Source organism: Coffea arabica, chromosome 3e (genome assembly GCF_036785885.1).
Source record: "Coffea arabica cultivar ET-39 chromosome 3e, Coffea Arabica ET-39 HiFi, whole genome shotgun sequence".
Classification (NCBI taxonomy): domain Eukaryota; kingdom Viridiplantae; phylum Streptophyta; class Magnoliopsida; order Gentianales; family Rubiaceae; genus Coffea; species Coffea arabica.
Genome location: NC_092315.1, coordinates 21893808 through 21913733, shown reverse-complemented (window position 1 = coordinate 21913733; position 19926 = coordinate 21893808). Strand labels below are relative to the sequence as shown.

The 19926-nt window shown below is 33.2% G+C and overlaps 1 protein-coding gene across 1 annotated transcript; it reads right to left on the bottom strand.

Moving 5' to 3' along the window:
* Positions 1 to 2819: 2819 nt before the first annotated feature.
* Positions 2820 to 7309, bottom strand: LOC113737466 (E3 ubiquitin protein ligase DRIP2-like). Its single transcript, XM_072083803.1, has 7 exons — positions 7204 to 7309; positions 6209 to 6308; positions 5061 to 5481; positions 4595 to 4974; positions 4438 to 4488; positions 3337 to 3415; positions 2820 to 2981 (listed from the first exon to the last, which is right to left on the bottom strand). Exons 1-7 carry the CDS (start codon positions 7307 to 7309, stop codon positions 2820 to 2822), a joined length of 1299 nt encoding a protein of 432 aa, XP_071939904.1.
* Between the last annotated feature and the right edge of the window lie 12617 nt (positions 7310 to 19926).

Genomic DNA, 19926 nt, shown 5'->3' with positions numbered 1-19926 from the left:
TCTCTATTTGTTCAAACGTCAACCCCCAGAAATCTCTCTTCCTTCCCTCTGTTCTATCCTTAGTTGTCCAACCCCCCAGCACTCTATCCCGTAGCTGCCCTTTTGCTTTGGTTTCCCTTCCTCCGTTCACTCCCCCCAGAATCCTCCCCTTGCCCGTCAACTCTTTCTGTTTTGTTTTTCCCTGAAACCCTTCAATCTTTTTTCTTTTTTGCGGCTCTCCGTTTCTTCCCCTTTTATATACGGCTAGCCAACCTTAACCCTTCATTCAATGGCTGTAGATTATCTTCACTTAAACCTTCTCCCCTTAGCCCTTCGATTGGTAATCCGTGACTGTCCTTTGCAAGCTGCGTTTCCGCAGCTTGCACGTAAAACCTCTTTTTTTTTTTTTTTTTTAAAATAATTTAATAAATACAGAAATGATAAAATATAACTAATAATAATAATAATAACAAAATTACACAAACCAGGTAAACAAAACAAAAAATAATTTTAAACAAAAGAAACTAAACAAAAATGGCCATTTTTAAAATTTCCAAATTCTCAATTTTCATCATTTTCTTTTCCTCAAAATAACTTAAAAATAACTAATGTGCCCCAAAGATTGAATAAACATATTTTTGTGAACAAATTTTCCTTTTTTTTTTCTTTTTTCCATTTTTCTATTTTTCTTTTAAGAAAGCATTGAATAAAAACAAAAATGACTAAAACATATTTTTGATGTTTTCCTTTTCTTTCTAAAACTCTATAAACTTAGAAAACTAAAAACTAAAATCTAAAACTTAAAAGTGATTAAAACCTGAAATGACAAAATAAAAATGAATAGACAAACTAAAAGGGCAAAATGAATAAAACTAAAATAAAATAACAACTAAAAATGCAAAACACACAACAATGAACTAAATGCAAGCGATCTAAAATAAAAATCATGAAGTAGGTGTCACATACAAATTATTCAAAATTTGGTGTCTACAATTTCTTATGAGCTTTTCTTATGCAGCCCAACTCCAATAAAGTTAGAATAAATACTGTTTATCTCAACTCATATCTTTTAATGATTACAAAATAATTGGATGTTTCTAATACCTTTTGTAGAGATCCTTTTTCAGAAATGAACCAAACAGGTCTGTGGATTTAAAGCAGAAAAAGAAGATCAAAAAGAATGAAGTCTGCTGAGGATGATGTCGGACGCACAAAAGGAGAGTATCGGACGTCCGACATTCTTTGAGTATCTTCGGACGAGTCAAGAACTCAGACTCGGACGTCCGAAGAAGACAAGCCAGGAGTTACATGATTACTGATCAGGATCGGACGCTCAACACCTGTGTATCGGACGTCCGACAGCACCAACGGCTAGGCTAGTTGACTCTTCAGTTGCCTTCTACCCGTTGACAGCATTAATTGAACAACCTTCTGGTCTCCTATAAGTAGAACAAAGTCAACCACCTAAAGAGAACTTTGCACATCAAGCCTACATCAGATTGTGAGTGATTCTAGTGCTAGAATACTCAAAAGGAACATTTGTACTCTTTGCTTGTGTAATCTTCGTGCAGTTTTTCAAGTGTGACACAGCTTCTTCAATAGTGTAGCATAGTGAGGGTTGCGAGTGTTTGTAAAACTTCCTTGCTTGACCAAGTGTGGTTTGGGGCAAGAAGGAAGTGATCCCTTCTTTGTACACAAAAGATTGGTTGCAAGTTTGTTCAACATGAAGTAATTTGGTATATAAAAGTGGTGTTCAAACCTCAGTTGTGTTTGAAGCCTGGTTTGTTTATTTACTTTCATTTACTGCTTTTCTACATAAACTGTTCTTCTCTTCATCTCACGAATACTTGTGCTCTTGTGTTATCTCGTTCATTGGGAGGTATTTGAGAAAAGAAAGGTAGTCTGTGAAAAAGTGGACTATATCTTAGCAGGTTTTTTGAAAGCCTAATTCACCCCCCCTCTTAGGTTGTCTTCGATCCTTACAAATACTGTCTCATTTTTCTTTTTGATAGTTACTTGTAGCACAATTGATTGGTTGAAGACTAAAATCGATCCAATTCTATACATAATTTATCATGGATAGAGTTGACTATTATTTTAGTAACTTAAGTTTTTTATCTATCATTTTCAAATATATGCTAATCAATCCAAGTTTTAGTCAAATTTAATAATTTATCAAACACAAAATATTGTTCAAACTTCATTTTTATTAATTAACAAACAAAATTCGAACAAGTTCTTAATGAGTCAAATTCGATTTAAGTACCGAGTAGCTTGATTTGTCTTTCGACCCTACTTCTAGACTTTAGATCACAATTTTCAACTAGCTAATTATGTAAAAATATTTTCCTTAAAGAAAACCTTCAGCCATTTTTCCAAAAAACTTTGGATGCAATAGATCCGCATTATTTCCCCCTAACTTTTTCCCTGGTCTTTATTTTCATCAAATCTACCATGAGGCTGGGTAAGAAATTTATTTATTTATTTATTCATTTTGTTTTTCCTAAGTAAAAAAAGTTTTAAAAAAATGATGACCAACAGTACTAACCATCCCAGAGAAATCTCCGAAATAAGCCATAGATATTTTTAATTATCACTGCCTCATATCCATGAGTCCACACACCACAAAAATTGGGTTCAAACAAATGTTTTTTTTATTTATTCATAAAAAAAAACAAAAGATTTTCATTGTCCTATATCCAAGTTCAAATAGGTTCAAACTTTCACAACAACAACAACAAAAAATAGATAAGGAAAGCTGAAAAAGTTCAAGAACATAAGTTTTCTAATCAATTCTAGAAGTTTAAGTGCTAGGAAAAACTCCTCAATAGGGTTTAGCTCTACAACTGCAAACTATATATGAAAACCATTACAAAATCTTTGCCTGAACTACCCACTGTTACAGCTTTCTTCCTTTCTGGTTTTCTTAATGTCTTAATCCACATTTCTACAAGTTGATGCAGTCGCATTTCTGGATGAATTTGTTGACCTCTCATACTAATCTCCACCTGCAAAATAAGAGATGAATAAATTAATTTAATAGTAGCAAATCCCAAAATATGTAGCAAAACAGTACAAGCAAGTTAACACGAGACAGGGATTTTCACATTATAACACATGAATTGGTGCCTCAGATATGGATAATAACAAAAAGAAAGCATTAGTATTGTGTATAAAAGGAACAAAATAAAACCGTGTCTCCAATTTATTCAAATGCATATCAATGATGGCAAGAAAACAAAAAAAAAAAAAAGTTTTGTACTAGCTAAATTTGATTAATAAAGAAAGTAATTGTACCCAAAAAAACTGCCTAAAGTACGATGAAACGGAAGCAAGTTATGAGTTAAGCTTTTGGACCTTTTTCTCATCTTCACTTTGAAGGCCCAGCTTCACCACCAGGTATTTCTTGATGAATCTAGCAGGCATGTTGACATCCCTATAACAATTGACAAAATAAGAAAACATTACTTTAAACCACAAGAAAGTCTAAATAAACAAAATAATTGTCAAGTCTAAAGTAAGAAAAAGCTAAGATGCGTCCGAACTTCATCACTTTGTATCTAGTTCAAATTTACCTTCTCAAATCATATAAAAAATTTAAGACATAATTCCAAGTAGTCAAATATGGTTTTAATGAATTTTTTGATCTCTGCAATCGATTTGTGTAGCTTAATGCCAAACATAAATCTAGAGAAAGTATCATAAGCTAGGTCATGATTACTCTTTGAATTGTACATGCATGCATTATTCCACTATCCAGAAGCTTAGTAGCCTTTTTTTCTCATTACCGTATGCAGCAATATAATAATTGAGCAAGAAAAATAATAAGACAAAAATCTTTTTTGCTCTTATCCCAATGCTAACCTATATGAATCTTTCGCTAAAATAGATGGAAATGAAAAATACACTAAAACTTCTTGCTTCCAAAGTTGAAACACCCTTGACCTTTCATATAGGGTTTCAATTTATAGCTTTGGTTATATGTTGAATGATAAGTAACTATAAAACAAATAGATGAAGTTGGGATGGAATCAACAAGATAATTCTATATCTTATTCAGATGGATGTCATGAACCAATCCATATGAAGCTATATAGCTACTTCTCATGTCATGTTAAATACGACTAAGCTACAATAGATTGTTTAAAGGCCTTAATAATACTATATCTGCATGTGCATGTGATACTAGATAAACCTAAACTTTTTTGCATGAATGACCTAAAGTTAAGATGAATTTCAATTAACATTTGAAACATTGAAAGAAAAGGAAAAAAAATCACTTTGTTTACAAGATGTGTCAACATTTCAATCCAGATCAAATATCATTTGTGGTGGTTGCTACTAATAGTCATCCAAGCTACCTACTCCTGTGTAAGTTACATGAGATCTCAGAAACAAAAGGATGTATGTGTTTGAATTGAAAAACATGCAAGCAACAAACATTATTGAGGGACTTACTGAACCCTTAGATATTGAGGAGGCATTGAAGGTAAAATGCCACAACTTTCCCTGAAAGAGTCAATCAAAATATCCAATACATGTTGTAAGAAAGCTGAATAGTATAGGTATTTACTCTAAAGCTTAATCAAATTACTGCAGGGAAATTAAGCCTTACTGCTTCTTACAACCAACAAGTTGGAACCAAACTTGGTTCTTTCTTCCACAAACACTCGAAGAATCAACCACAATTTGGGTGGGAATATTCAGATCCTCAGCGAGACCATTTTTGTCTTGTTTTCTTGGGCGTCCTTTTCTATATTTTTTTGGACTAGCAGCTAGAGAAGCTGATCCTATGCCATGTGATTCACCTATTTTGATTTCAGATGCAACCATTTTTTTGGCAGAAGACCTCCTACGTCTGGATTTTGTTACGACTTCAACTGAGCCATCTAGGGATTTCAGCAAGTCATTCATTTCTTTCGGAGGTTCCCCTCTACGCTCTTGGCTATTATGTGCCACTTGTTTCTTTAAGGGCTCAGAGGCAGCAAAAGGATTCTTCAGAAATATCAAAAATTCAATGTCATAGTCAAGCAAAGAACAATGTGTTTCTAAAAAAACCAAAAAATGTTTTATACACTTACCGGATTACTTGAGATTTGAGAACGATTTTCGTCTTCTTGAGTAGAACTCATACTAGATAGAGAAGCCCCCCAGGAAGGAATAGGCTTTTTTCTAGTGTATTTCCTTTTTTGATGGGTAGGTGGAGCAATTGTGTTTGAAGTTTCAATTCGACCAACTAAAGAAGAAACGGATTTCTCCTTTCTTCTAGTGGACAATAGCTCAACATCAGGCTCAGTTTCAGTTTCCACTGATTCATTTGGCAGTTGATAAACTTTACCTTTTCCTTTTCTATCGACAATAGGCAATTCTGAAGCCACTTGGTTCACTGGAGGATTATCAACATGGTTCTTGGCTTCACGAGCAACATCCTCCACTTTTGGTTTCGCTAATTTTTTTATGCTGACATACTTGTTTCTTATACTTTGCCAACGATAGTCGTGCCTGTCAATTTGAAAAATGACGAAATTTTAAGTGACAATCAGTAAGTAATCTATGCACTATTTAGAGTAGTGAAGTTCTTCATAAAATTTAACATCCTACACCATATCATATTGATGAGTAAATTGCGGTAAGTTAAAAAGTATAATTTATGCACATGAAAATCAAGGGTATCCTAATTCCCCGTCATCCTATTAGGGTAGATAAGGTAAATACCAAAAGATATAGCTACTACTAAGAGGAACTATCCTCATCTAATAGCTTTCATGACACTATATGGCTGAAGTCCATACCTCTAAACATGATCACGGAAAGGTGTTATGAGGCCTTAAAATCAAAATGGAACTTTAATTCAACAAGAACATCCCATTTAATTCTCAATTTCATGAGATCGATTCTATCTTTAAGGATAATAGTCTAGAAATTGTCTTACTGCCCTTGCCACAAATCTCAAGAATAAATCAATTACTAGAACAAAATCAGTTATAGGTTAGGTTTGGCACAATATATCGCACCACACGTAAAAACACATGCATTTGCATGTTGTTCTTTGTACGACACATGGTCTAATTGTAAATTTAATGGAAATACATGTTAATACCTAGCAACTTACCTCAAGCAAAGGGCCATTCATTAGACTGATTAGTTGGTTAGATCTCGAGAAGCAAGAGTACATGATTTTGCACAAGAAGAAAAAATCAATCAATTGCAAAAGAAGAAAAGTTCATACTTGAGCCTCTGCAACGGAGCACCACCAAGATCTATGTTGCACTCTGGACAGTTGCGCAAGTTTTCTTCAGTGATCTTTCCGGTTATGCACTTCTTGCAAACTGTTCAACAATGACAAAAGCCAAAATTACATTAAACTCAATCTATTTTACACCGTGGAACAATTTAAAAAGCAAAATAACACCTACAAAGATGAAATCATGCAATAATATTCTCTACAACATAACTCTGAGGAAACTAAGATCAAAAAATCTTTATGATAGTGCCAAAAAATTGACACATTCTCCCAAAATATAGTCTTGAAATTCAATGAAATTTCTCTAGTTGACTTTGATAAGGTTTTGTTAGATACAAAGATTATGATGAAACAAGGAGAAAAAGAATTTTCTATTTCAAAAATTTCCTTTGTTTTCAGTAGCCTAGTCACTTAGCCAGGATACCAACAGAACAAGAAATAAAATGAGACCTGCCCTAAAATAAAAAAATCTGATCGAAAATGAAAAATTTGTTACTTTACTATTTGTTGCCAAAACTAACACAACTCAAACACTAATCACATAACTAAAAAAAAAAAAAAAAGAAGAAAAAAGTGAATGTAAACTGAGTAAAGCTAGGGTAGATTAAAATGAAATTTTAGAAAATCAAATTTGAGGCTGGTGAAATTACACCATTGACAAAAATCAAAATTTTTATAGTAACATGATGGTGCAAAATCTTGATCGGATGAGCATAAATTGAGAAAAATTTGATCAAGCGGGGATGAAATTAGGTAAATTCACATCTAGAGAATGTAAAAAAACTCAAGAAAGAAGGGGAAAAAATCAATAGGACCATGAAAATCATGGGTCAAAGCATGACTTCAAACTCGAATTGAGAAAAAATTTAGAACCCACATCTCTGTATATATAAATCGTTTGATTTAGAATCTGAATAAGGAAAAATAATGCAAAAAGAATACAGAAAATGAGGGGAAAAAAAAGCAAAGAAGATGCTTACAAGTATGGCAACACTCGTCAATTGTAGTGCAATCCCTAACAAGTTTTTGGCAAATCCCACAAGCCAAAAGCCTTTCAATGGTTGCATGCCGAGTTTTGAAACTCATCTTTCACCTTAAAACGCACTTAATCTTCTAGAAAAAGAAAAAACATTAAAGATTCCAACCCAAAGCTCCCAAGGCCTCTTTATTACTACATGCCGCTCTATAAAAATAAATTTGCAAAAAGGGTGAGTAAAAGGGAAAGATTTTTGAGATCATATGAGGAATGAATCAAAAAATTGGTTGAAGCATTTAAGTGTTGAAAGTTACTCTGCTTTTCTTGTGATTGATTTTTATCGGTATCGATCTAGAGAAACAAGTGGATAAAAATGAAAGAAATGAGATTAAGGAGGAATTAATAGAGTTTAAGAATATTTGAAGGAAATGAAGGAAAGATTAATTAGAATCAGATTTGAGGATCACAGAATGCCAGGTATGATGCCTTTCACATTTTGTTTCAAGGAGAGTTACTCATACCAGTGTTATTAGACCCGGACTGGACCGGTCGAACCGACCAGTCCAACCCAGCCTTCTTCCCGAGTTAGTTTGTAGCACAAAATCGCTTTGGTCAAAAACCAGTCAAAATCATCAAAAATCGGCTAACCAGTGACCCAATTCGACTGGTTGACCCAGTTCTCAAACTTTTCTTTCTTATTTTTCCTAAACATAATTTGAATTAACTAAATTGTAACACTTTCATTTATTAATAGGAGTATGAAAATGCCACCCACTTAGTGTAAACACCAACATTACTCACTTTCCTGAATGATCTCTAAATCAAGATGTTTCACCCCTATCATCTTATCAATTTAGCATCAATGATTCCAACTTGCATTAATTTGTTTTAATTTAGTTTTTCAAGTAGTTTTGAAAACGGACATATTTTAGTCATGAATTTACATTTTTATATATAATTATTAGGTGTATATTTGATTATAAGTCTAATATTTTTGGAATATTTTGTATGATTGGCCGAATATAACCAAGAACTTAATTTCAATATTTCTGAAACTTATAAAAATATAAAACAATTATGACATCATGCTGACGTTAGCTAGTTTTTGAGAACGGTCAGACCAATCCAACCAATTGATCCCTGATCCAATAGTTTAGCCGAATCGCTAGTCGGTCCGAGTATAACAACATTGACTCATACTGCTCTATCTCCATGAAATGTGGTTGCATTATACATAATCTAGTATTTAGCAAAGCGGGAATAGCAAGTTTATAGCTTTGGACTCTAAATTTATAGGTGGATAAGATTTAGATTCTCTTGCTCTTGATTGCTGTTAAGCTTTTATTCTTCACAATCATAGACTGAACTAGAGGAAGGGGAATTGAGGTTTTTCACCCGCTAATAATTGGAAATTTTCAAGAATATCCTTGATAAAATAAACTTTTTCCCCATAGAAAAGTCTGAAAATATTCTATGTAGCGTACTTCGGCACATCAATGTAAATTGTCTTGTTCTGTCAAGGTTAAAAATTGTTTATGTGGATCCAACTTATTTTGTTAAAAATTGAAGTCTAGCATTGTAAAAATTGTGATCTATATGGCAAGCAAGTGAATGCTTGAGATTTAGTCATCAAAAACAAAAAGGAAAGTTTAATTTGAATTTCTTCCTACAAAAAGTTTTAAACATAGAAAAGGACTTTGATACACAAATCATTTTTGGGCATAAATAGTGAGATATTGACACACATACAATCTTGCATTGTAGGGGTGAGTAGCTTAGTCAAAAAATTGGCTCGAGTTTAGTCACTTCAAACTTGAGTCGAACTTGAGGTGTTCAATAGGCTTGATGAGCTAATCTTGAGCATGTAGATACTCTGCTCAAATGCTCATTGAGCATTTCGAGCTTTTTTTTCCTTTTAAAATATATCATATGTAAAATTACAAAAAAGTCTACACCTCTTGAACAAATTACATCTTGTAACCATTCTAACTTTAAAGAATAAGTGGCCAATATCGTCTAATCATATTTGTTTTAAAAAAAATTATGCTAAAGTCTCTCTATTATTGAATATTTCAATCTTTCTTCACTACTTGAAAAACACTCCCAAATTTTTACCCCTTCTCTTAACCCCTCAAAACCTCACCACTGTTCCACACTCCTTTACTCCTTCCCTCTCACAAATTCGTCGCTCCTTCATCACCACCTCCCTCACTACTAAGCCCTTCTAGCATAGGTGCCACTACAACTACTGCCGATCTAACATCACTTTAATGCTCACTCTCTATTGTTTGTGTTTGATGGATTTTGTTTTAAAAAAGGAAATCCTTAACAAATGAGAGAAGATATTTTGATTGATTTTTTAATGTTTAATTTTTTTGGGGTCTCTCCTTAATCTGATAGGAAGTGTTTTGATTCATCATTTGGCTAAATTGGTTAATATCAGATATGGTGAGAAAAAATGGAAAAAGAGCAAGAAAAAAGGAAAAGATAAACATGGACTAAATTTTTTATTTTAAATTACTGGGGGCACTAATATAGAAATTTTCATGTATTCTAACTTGAACTCAAGTTTAAGTACATTGGTAATCAACTCAAGCACGGGTACATCAGTAACAAACTTGAGCAAGTAAGTGATAGTTGAGCTTTAGCCATGTCAATACCATCAAAAAGAAAAAGGAAAGGTCAATTTTAATTTCTTTCAAGAAAAAGTTTTAAAAGATGGAAAATGATTTTAATACACAAATCACTTTTGGGTATAAATATTCAAATGTTGACACCCATACAATCGTGCTTTACATATCATGTAAGAACTAGTTATAAACACATGCCTTGCGCGAATAATGCTTATGGTTATTTGATTAGGCATTCAAGTACAATTGAGATATCACTTTCTTGAGCATATGATTAAGCACAATTGTTGAATGAAAATCAAATAAAGCAAGAAATTAGGTAAAAAAGGAATACAAAAAAAGGATATAGCAAAAAAAAATAAAGAGGGAAAAAATGCTCACATGTCTGACAACAATCATCAATTATGGTGAATTTTCCACAAATCTTTCAGTATATTCCATAGGGCAAAAGATCTTTAATGCTTGAGAAAACAAAAATTTTATACTTGTAAAAATTTGAAAAGTTTGGGTAGGAATGTTCAAATTATTAGCCATCATTTTTGTCTTCTTTTCTTTTCCTTGGATGTCTTTTTCTAGACTTATTTATGGCTATAACTATAGAAGCTAATTCTATGACATTTGGTTTAGCTAGTTTAATTTTGAATGTAACAAATATTTTTGTAGTAGATGTCCTACGTATGGATTTTCCTACAACTTTTGCTAAGTCAACCGGAAGTTTATTCAATTGATTCATTTGTTCCAATGGTCTCTCTCCATAGTTTTTCTTGCTATGTTCGCTTGTTCCGTCAAGGGCTCAAAGTTAGAAGGATTTCATAGAAACATCAAAAAGTCAATGTCTTAGTCAAGCAAAGAGCAATGTATCTTTAAGAAAAAACCATTATTCTTACACTTAAGAGATTACTTGAGATTGGAGACCGATTGTCATCTACTTTGATAGAATCCATATTGGCTAGCAAAGTGTTTTAGAAAGGAATAACCTTTCTTCTAGTGTGTCTCCTTTCTTGATAGGCAAGTGGAGCATTTGGGTTTGAAGTTTTATTTCCACTTCTCCTTTCTCCAAGTAGGTAATGGCTTGACAAGAACTCAACTCCACCTTCAATTGTATCATTTGGTGATTGGTGTAATTCGCCTTTTCTATTTCTGTTGATAACTAGAGGTTCTAGAGTTTCTTGGTATACTAAAGCTTTATCAGTTTGGTTCCTAGCTTCACAAGCAATATTCTTTACTCTTGGTTACATTAATTTCTTCTAAACAAGTAAGTTTCTCATGTTTTGCCAGGATAGTCGTGTTAATCAAAGATATTTTGAGTGAGAATCTTTACATGAATAGTACAATGTTTAAAGTACTGAGGTTCTTTTACAACTTAGTGTTCTAAAAAAATGAAAGTAGTATCCTGCATTACATGATATTGACAAATAAGCTGCTAAGAAGTTAAGTATAATTATGCACATGCAAGTTAAGGGTACCCTAATTCCTTTGCATCCTGATAGGATAGAAAATCAAAATATATAGCTACCAAGAGACAGTATCCTCATCTCTAATTGTCTTCATGGTACCATATAGTTGAAATCCATATCTCTATATAAAATGATGGAAAAATGTTAGAGTGTCTCTAGTTTATAATGAAACTTGAATTCAATATAAACATCCCATCTGACCCTAAACTTGATAAAGTCAATATACAAGTTTACAACTTTGGGCTAGGATTGTATAAGTGAACATAGATTCTTTTGTTCTTGACTGTTGTTAATTTCATATTCTTCACAATCATAGGCGGAACTAAGGAAAAAGCCACTGCAGCTTTTGAAATTTAGGTTTTTCTTTTCCAAAAATTGGAAATTTTGAAAAATGTCTTTGATAAAATAAATCTTTTTCCCTTACAAAAATATGATCATATTCTATGTAACATACTTCGGCCCTTTAACATAAATTTTCTAATTTTATCTATGTGCACAACAGTTCATGTAGATCCAAATTAGTTTCTAAAAATTGAACCTAATAATGTTAAAACCATGAATGGTTGAGATTTATCCATGTTGATACTATCAAAAAGAAAATGGAAAGTTTAATTTGAGTTTCGTCTAATAAAAGGTTTTAAAGAGTTTCTTCTGATAAAAGGTTTTAAATGTTGAAAGGACTTTAATTGCACAAAAAAAGTTTTGGGCGTAAATATCGAGATGTTAACACCCATACTATTGTGCATTGCACAAATAATGTGTAAGTATAACTAGTTACAAACACATGCCTTGCACAAATAGTGCCTTTGTTGATTTGACTAGATGCTCAAATACAATTGAGATCCCTTCTTTTGCAAATAATTAAGCAAAATTGTTGAATGAAAATAAAATAAAGTAAAAAAAATCATGTTACAATGAATATAGAAAAAATTGATAAGGAAAGGAAAAAGAGGGAACGAAAACTACTCTCATGTATGACAGCATTCATCAATTATGACGAATTTTCTATAGATCTTTCACTAAATTTCATAGGGCAAAAGATTTTAATGCTTAAAAAAATAACCTTTTATCTCGTAAAAATTTGAAAATTTTTGGTGCAAATGTTCAGATCCTTACCCAAACTATTTTTTTTCCTTGGACATCCTTTTCTAGACCTTTTTAGGATGTAGTTGCGAATGTTGATCCTATAGCATTTGAATCAGTTGTTTTAATTTTGAATGCAACTGATTTTTTTTTCTTTGTAGCGGGTCTCTTACATTAGATTTTGTTGGAACATCTATTAAGTCAAGCCATCTAGAGGTTTCAACAACTTACTCATTTATTTCCGATAATTCCCCTTCATGCTTCGCTATTTTAGAAGGATTCTAAAGAAAGATCAAAAAGTTAATGTCTTAATCAAGCAACCAATGATGTATCTTAACAACAATATGATTTTTGTAGTTGTTGGATTGTTTGACATTGAAGAACGATCATTGTCTACTTCAATACAATTTATAATGGACAACGAAGTCCTTCAGGAGGAATAGGCTTTCTTCTAGTGTTTTCCTTTTTCAATGAATAGGAAAAGAAGTTTGGTTTGCAATTTTATTTCCACCAACTAAAGAAGAAATGGAATTTTTCTTTATCCTTGTAAGCAGTGGCTTGACAACAACTGAGATTCAACTTCCATCACTTCATTCGGTTGTTGATCTAATTTGGTTTTTCTTTTTCTATCAATAATAGGAGGTTTTCGAAGCTATTTCGTCCATTGGAGGTTTATCAGTTTGGTATTTAGCTTCATAACCAATATCTTTTACTCTTGGTTTGATTAATTTCTTTTAAATGAGTATATTTCTTATACCCATGTACTTGTTTCACACACTTTGCTAGTAATATTCGTGTCTGTTGGCTTGGAAAATGAAGCAATTTTGAATGAGAATCTCTACATGAACAATGCACTATTCAAAAGTATTCAGATCATTCATACAACTTAGTAACTTAAAAAAAAACTTAGTAGCTTACACCACATGATATTGACCACCTAGTATTGATGAATAAGCTGTGTAAGAAGTTAAGTATATGTATTCGCATGCAAATTAAGGGTACACTAATTCCATTTCATCTTGATAGATAAAAAATCAAATGATATAGTCACTAATTTAGAGGTAGCATCTATGACAATCCCACCTCCCCCTAGGGTATATGCAAGGGTTTGGCGGATCGCCTGTTCAACTCTCGTCAAGACTCACTCACAAACTCCAATCCATAACACTAAAGTCCTTCAATATAGCATTTACATGCTACAAAATGTCCTAATATTCAAACTAAAGTACAAGACAAAAGAGAAGAGTTTAAGCAACTAGTACCATAATATAGTGTGCCGGCCAAATACAAGTCCAGGATTTCCTATTACAAACTATTACTATCTTCGTCTCTCTCATCCTCGCACCCTGTTAAGGAAAACAAATAAAGAGATGAGCTAGTAGTGAGGCTTCAAGAAAACAAGAAGCAATCTATCAGGTATTATAACATTCACATGATGGCATGATCATTTCTTCCATGAAGCAAGTAATATCCAGTTAACTCATTTAATAATATATAGTAAATAACACATACACATAAAAGGATACAGTTTGCTCTCAGGAGCAGGTTCCACAACAACTTGTCCAGGATCCGTTGACACTCCGTCAACCATGAAATTATAATGTCCGTAGATCACCCCTTATCTTCAGTCCCAATCCTTCGATCATCCCCCTGTACCTTGCCTGAACGCCAAAATAAGAAACACTTTCCATGGTTCGTAAATCTCCTCGATCAAACCCTTGCTGGCTCGATCCGACCAACTAGCCAATGGAGTTTGGGATTGGAGCCCCAATTATCAGGATAGCCGATGTGGTAAAGGCACACAGTCGACTTTCAAACTAATTACGAGTAGAGACATTGAGGTAAAGCACGCGAGCACTCAATGCTCAAGTATTGCATGTCTCGTGTTCAAATCACTTGTCACTTGTAAACATTGCATTCACTTGTTCAGGTTACTTGGCTGTCCAGCCTACCCGACCTCGCTAAGGTTGGTTTCGAATAGGGATTCCAGTTGTTACCCAAGGCTGTCCAACCTACCCGACCTCATTAGGGCTGGTCTCAGATAGGAGTTCCAGCGAAGGGCCCAATTCAGCCGATATGACCAAGTACACATCAGGCCTACACTCATACATATGCACATTCAAGTCTGCATTCAAGATCATAGAATTCAAGTTCACAAAGGTCGAATGCGATAAAGAACACACTCGCCTATGCAATAACAAGTGAAGATATCTAGCAATTTCGAGCAACAAGTCACATGAAATATCAATCAAGCAAGTCACATAGTCCTAACATGCAATTGGAACACTTACCAATTGATCACAATCTTTTCACTTCAAATCCTGTTTCGTTCTCTTGGACACTCTCAAATCGTGTGATCATATAGTATATCAAGAGTCTATCAACTTGAAGCCAATAAAAATGCGAAAGTTGGAGCTTCAAAGCTTCACTTAGAAGACGCATCAATTTGTCAGGTTGAATCCCTAACATAGCTTCCAAAAGGGCAAAATTTTCTTGTTCAAATCAAGGGAAAAAATCACATGCATGATTAATCAAAGTCTCAAGAAAAAGGTGAAGTAAAAGTAGGTCAATTCTAGTCACGAATTTTGAAGAAAACAAGGCAAAACCTTTGAGGTTCAAAGCTCGAAATTTCGAGAACGTTTTGGAGCAAATCATGTTCTTCCTTGTAAACCTCTTTGTTTTAGCTCAAATCCAATATACATGTGAAGGTCAAAATCTTTTCAAGAGTCTAGAGCCAAAATATCTCAAAATCACCACACAAATTCTAACAATAAAGCTATAATTCTCTCTTACCCTCTAGGCTAACCCTAGCAAAATTTCCAGCAAGAACTTGACAAGTTTTCCTCCAAAAATCCTAACTTTTCTTACTTAGATTCATGGAAAAAACACAATAAATCATAGCTAACATGTCAAGAGGCATTTGGCTCATGTTCTTAGCAAAGAAATCCATCAAAAGTTAACTTATAGAAGTTCTAAACTAAGCTATATACCTTATACACCAAAGTTGAAAATTTAGAGCATAACTTAAGTAAACATGTGTCAATCTTGGTCCCTAACTTTTGATGTTTACAAAACAATTGGATAATACTAATATCCCTTCAAAAAATACTTTCAGTGTAATTGAAAGAAACAAAGGAAGTTGAAAGCTGTCGGACGCTTGTAAAGATAGGACCAGACGTCCGATAAAATATGCAGCACTTCGGATGCATGAAGGACTCCATCGCCGGATGTCCGAAAGAATTAAAATATTCCACCTAGCTTACTGACCTCTTTCGGACGCATACATCAGAGATACCAGACGTCCGATAAATTATGTAGCACTTCGGACGCAAAGCATTAGAGGTACCGGACGTCCGAAAGAATTGAAAAGATTTCTCAATTTCACCATCTGCTTTCGGACGCAAGCATCAGAGATATCGAACGTCCAAAAGAATTGAAAAAAAATCTCTCAAGCTCACTGCCTGCTGTCGGACGCAAGAAACTGGAGTACCAGACGTCCGACACTCCCAACGGCTACTTGACTTTTCAGCTGCCTTCTATCCGTTGGAAGCATTAATAGATGCACTTTTTGGTCTCATATAAATAGTGCACGACCAACCACTCAGAGATGACTTTTGCACATTGAGACTATAAAAGATCAAGAGTGATTTTAGTGAGAAAATACTCTACAAAAAAGATTTGTACTCTTAGTTGTGTGAATTTCGTGTAAGCTTTTCTTGTGTGAGAAAAATACTTCAATAGCGTAACTTTGTGAGAGCTATCCGGAGTGATAGTAAAACTTGCTAGCTTGACCAAGTGTAGCTTGGGGCAAGAAGGAAGTGATCCTTCTTTTGTACACAAAGATTGATTGTATTTGATCAATTTAAAGAATCTTGTTCTATAAAGTGATATTCAAGCTCAAGTGGAGATTGCAAGTGAAATTGATTTGCTATTCTTTCCTTATTACTTACTATCTTGTGAATCTTAATTGTTTATCTCTTCTACTCTCAACCTTTCTTTCTTTCTCACTAATTGATTCATTAAGTGGTTACCTAGAAAAGAGGATAAATTTCATATTGAGCTAAAAAGTGTCTCATAATTTGATTAGTTTTTAAATAACCTAATTCACCCCTCTCTTAGGTTGTTTTCGATCCCTACAATTGGTATCAGAGTTTGGTCTCCTAAAGATTCAGCTCAGGCGGTTTTGGAGTAAAATGACAACCAACAATGCCATAGTTTTTTAAGGACAATCTGTCACTAGACCCCCAACGTTTAATGGATCCAATTACGTGAGTTGGAAAGAAAGAAAGATTATTTTCTTGCAATCTATTGATATTGAACTATGGTTTATTATTAATGAAGGTCCATATAATGCCTCTATAGTAGATGAAGTCACTCACAGACCAAGACCAAAAATCAAAAATGAATTGACTGGTGATAATAGAACCCATCTCATCTTGAATGTCAAGGCTATGAATGTGTTGTATAGTGCTTTAGATTCAAATGAATCTATTAGGGTCAAAGGGTGTAGGTCTACTAAAGAGATTTGGGACAAACTAAGAGATATTCATGAAGGGAGTGAAAATGTGAGAGAACAAAAGAAATCTATATTAGTTACCAAATATGAATCATTTAAAACAGAACCTCATGAAAATATTGACAAAATGTATTGTAGATTCAATGATCTCATTAAGGATTTAGACCTGCTAGAAAAGGAATACTCCTTAGGAGAGAAAAACAAAAAAATCTTGAATGCTTTCTCCAAGAATTGGGAAAGTAAGGTGACTGCCATTGAAGAGACTAAAGATTTAAATTCTATACCTATTGAATCTCTTATCAATTCTCTAACCTCTTATGAACTGAAACTTAAAACTAAGGTACAAGAGGAAGAGGATGCAAATGTGAGAAGGAGCATTGCTCTAAAAGCATCTCAAGATGAAGATGATTCGACTTCATTGGATGGAGAAGAAGTGGAAGTTGATGACAATGATCTTGCTCTCATCACAAGAAGTTTCAAAATAATTCTCAATAAAAGGAGATTCAGAAAAGGAGGACATAGCAATTCATTTACAAATCAGTTCAACAATACAAGAAACAAAGGAAAGTAAGAGGCCAATAAAAAGGAAGTTGACAAATGCTTTGAATGCGGCTAATTTGGACACTACATGAGTGAGTGCCCAATGAAGAAGAAAAAAGAAAGAAAAGCTGAACGAAAACCAAAATTCAACAACTTTCAAATCACATAGAATGATTGCAATTCAGATGGTGATGTTGAAGAGGAAGAGGAATATGCTTAAATGGCTTTCATAGCCATTGGTGATGATGAGATAACTACTTGCAACTCTCAATCTGTTAGTGATGATGAATCTGATGATGATATTGAATCTTTCATTGAGAGACTGCATTATAGTTTGAAAGAATTTTATGCTAAAAATAAGGAATTAAAACAGAAAATTAATTTTTTGTTTCAAGATAATGCAAATCTTTTACAACAAAACAAAAAGTTGAAAGCTGAAAATGATTACTTCAAAAAGAGTGAGACTACTTTACACTTTGAGCTTGATAGAAAAATAAAACTTTGTGAATTGTTCAAAAAGGAACAAAGTGACTTGACAAGAAAAATGGATTGTCTAAATGAGTTGCTTCAACACAAGAAACAAAACTGTTTTCAAAAGAATGAATCAAAACTTCATTTTGGTATTCATGAGAAAAAATTGAATTCTAGTACGAATGAATTTACTATTTATAACAAAAGGTAAGTCAGATTTGTTAAACCTGTTCATACAAGTAATTCGTTGATTATGTGTAATTTTTGTTGCCAAATAGGTCATTTGAAAAGTAATTGCTATGTGAGGAAGAATATGAGAAATGTCATGAAATGCATGTGAATAGTTAGACATAATGCTAACTCTCAAGGACCCAAAAAGTAAAGGGTACCAAATACTATCTTGTGAACTTTTGTGTAGGTGAACTTGGTGAACATCATTAATGAATCAAAATGATTAATAGATAGTGGATGCTCAAGGCACATGACCGGTGATCCATCACAATTCATCAAACTCAAGCCAAAATCAAGTGAAAAAGTGACATTTGGAAATGATAATATAGCCAAAACAATTGAAGTAGGAGATATTGGTAAGAATGGTCAAACTTTTGTTCACAATATTCTTCTAGTTCGTAATTTGAGTTATAACTTGCTATGTGTTAGTCAATTGTGTGATAGAAATCTGTTTGTATCGTTCAAAAAGCATGAATGTCTTGTTGTTGACTCAAAGTTTAATATTATCTTCAAAGAAAAAAGAATAAATGACATCTATGTAATTATTCTTGAAAAGTTGTTTCCTCTAACTTTAAATGTCTTAAAGTTTCAAATGACGACCCTTGGTTTTGGCATAGAAGGATTTATTATTTCAACATGGATTTGTTAAAAGAAATTTTCAAAAAGGAACTTGTTAGAGGTTTGCCAAAAATTAAGTTTGAAAAGGACAAAATTTGTTATGCTTGTCAATTTGGAAAACAAGTCAAAGTTTCTTTTAAACCCAAGAAATGTGTTTTTACTTCAAAACCTTTGGAACTTCTATATCTTGATTTGTTTGGTCCTACACAAATTGCTAGTTTGGATGGTAAAAGATATTGTTTGGTTATCGTTGATGATTGTTCTAGATACACTTGGGTGATGTTTCTTGCTCACAAGAATGATGCCTTCGAAAATTTTTTTTCCCTATTTGCAAAAGTTCAAAATCTGATTGGGTTAAAAATTGTTAAGATTAGAAGTGACAATGGCTCGGAATTTAAATTTTGTGATTTTTTAAAATTTTGTGATAACAATGGTATTACACATGAATTTTCAATTACAAGAACTACTCAACAAAATGGAGTTGTTGAAAGAAAGAATAGAACTCTTCAAGAAGCCGCAAGAACCATATTAAGTGAATATAACTTACCAAAATATTTTTAGACCGAAACTGTGAATACGGCTTGTTATGCAATGAATAGAGTTTTGAGACCAATTTCGAACAAAACCTCTTATGAGTTAATTTTTGATAAAATGTCAATTGTTGGATATTTCAAAGTTTGTGGTTACAAATATTTTATTTTAAATATCAAGGAACATCTTGAAAATTTCGATAAGAAATCCGATGAAGGTATTTGCTTGGGTTATTGTGAAAACAAAAGAGAATTTAGAGTCTATAATAGAAGAACCCTTGTTATAAAAGAAGCAATACATGTTACATTTGATGAATCTAATGATGATATTTTCAAAAGTTGTTGTGAGGATGATGATGTAGGTGTTCAAGAAGGATTTAAGAAGCTCACAATTCATGATCAAGACAATATTCTATTAGAAGAAAATTCAAAGGAAGATGATGCTCAAGAGAATCAAGCATTAGAAGAAAATGACAAGAATGTTGGTACACCTAAGGATCTTCCAAGAGTTTGGAAGTTCGCTCAAAATCATCCCAAAGATCTCATTATTGGTGATCCATCCGAAAAGGTAAGAACTTGTTTCTTCTCTAAATAATTGATGGATAACTTTGCCTTAGTCTCACATTTTGAACCTAAAAATGTTGTTGATAC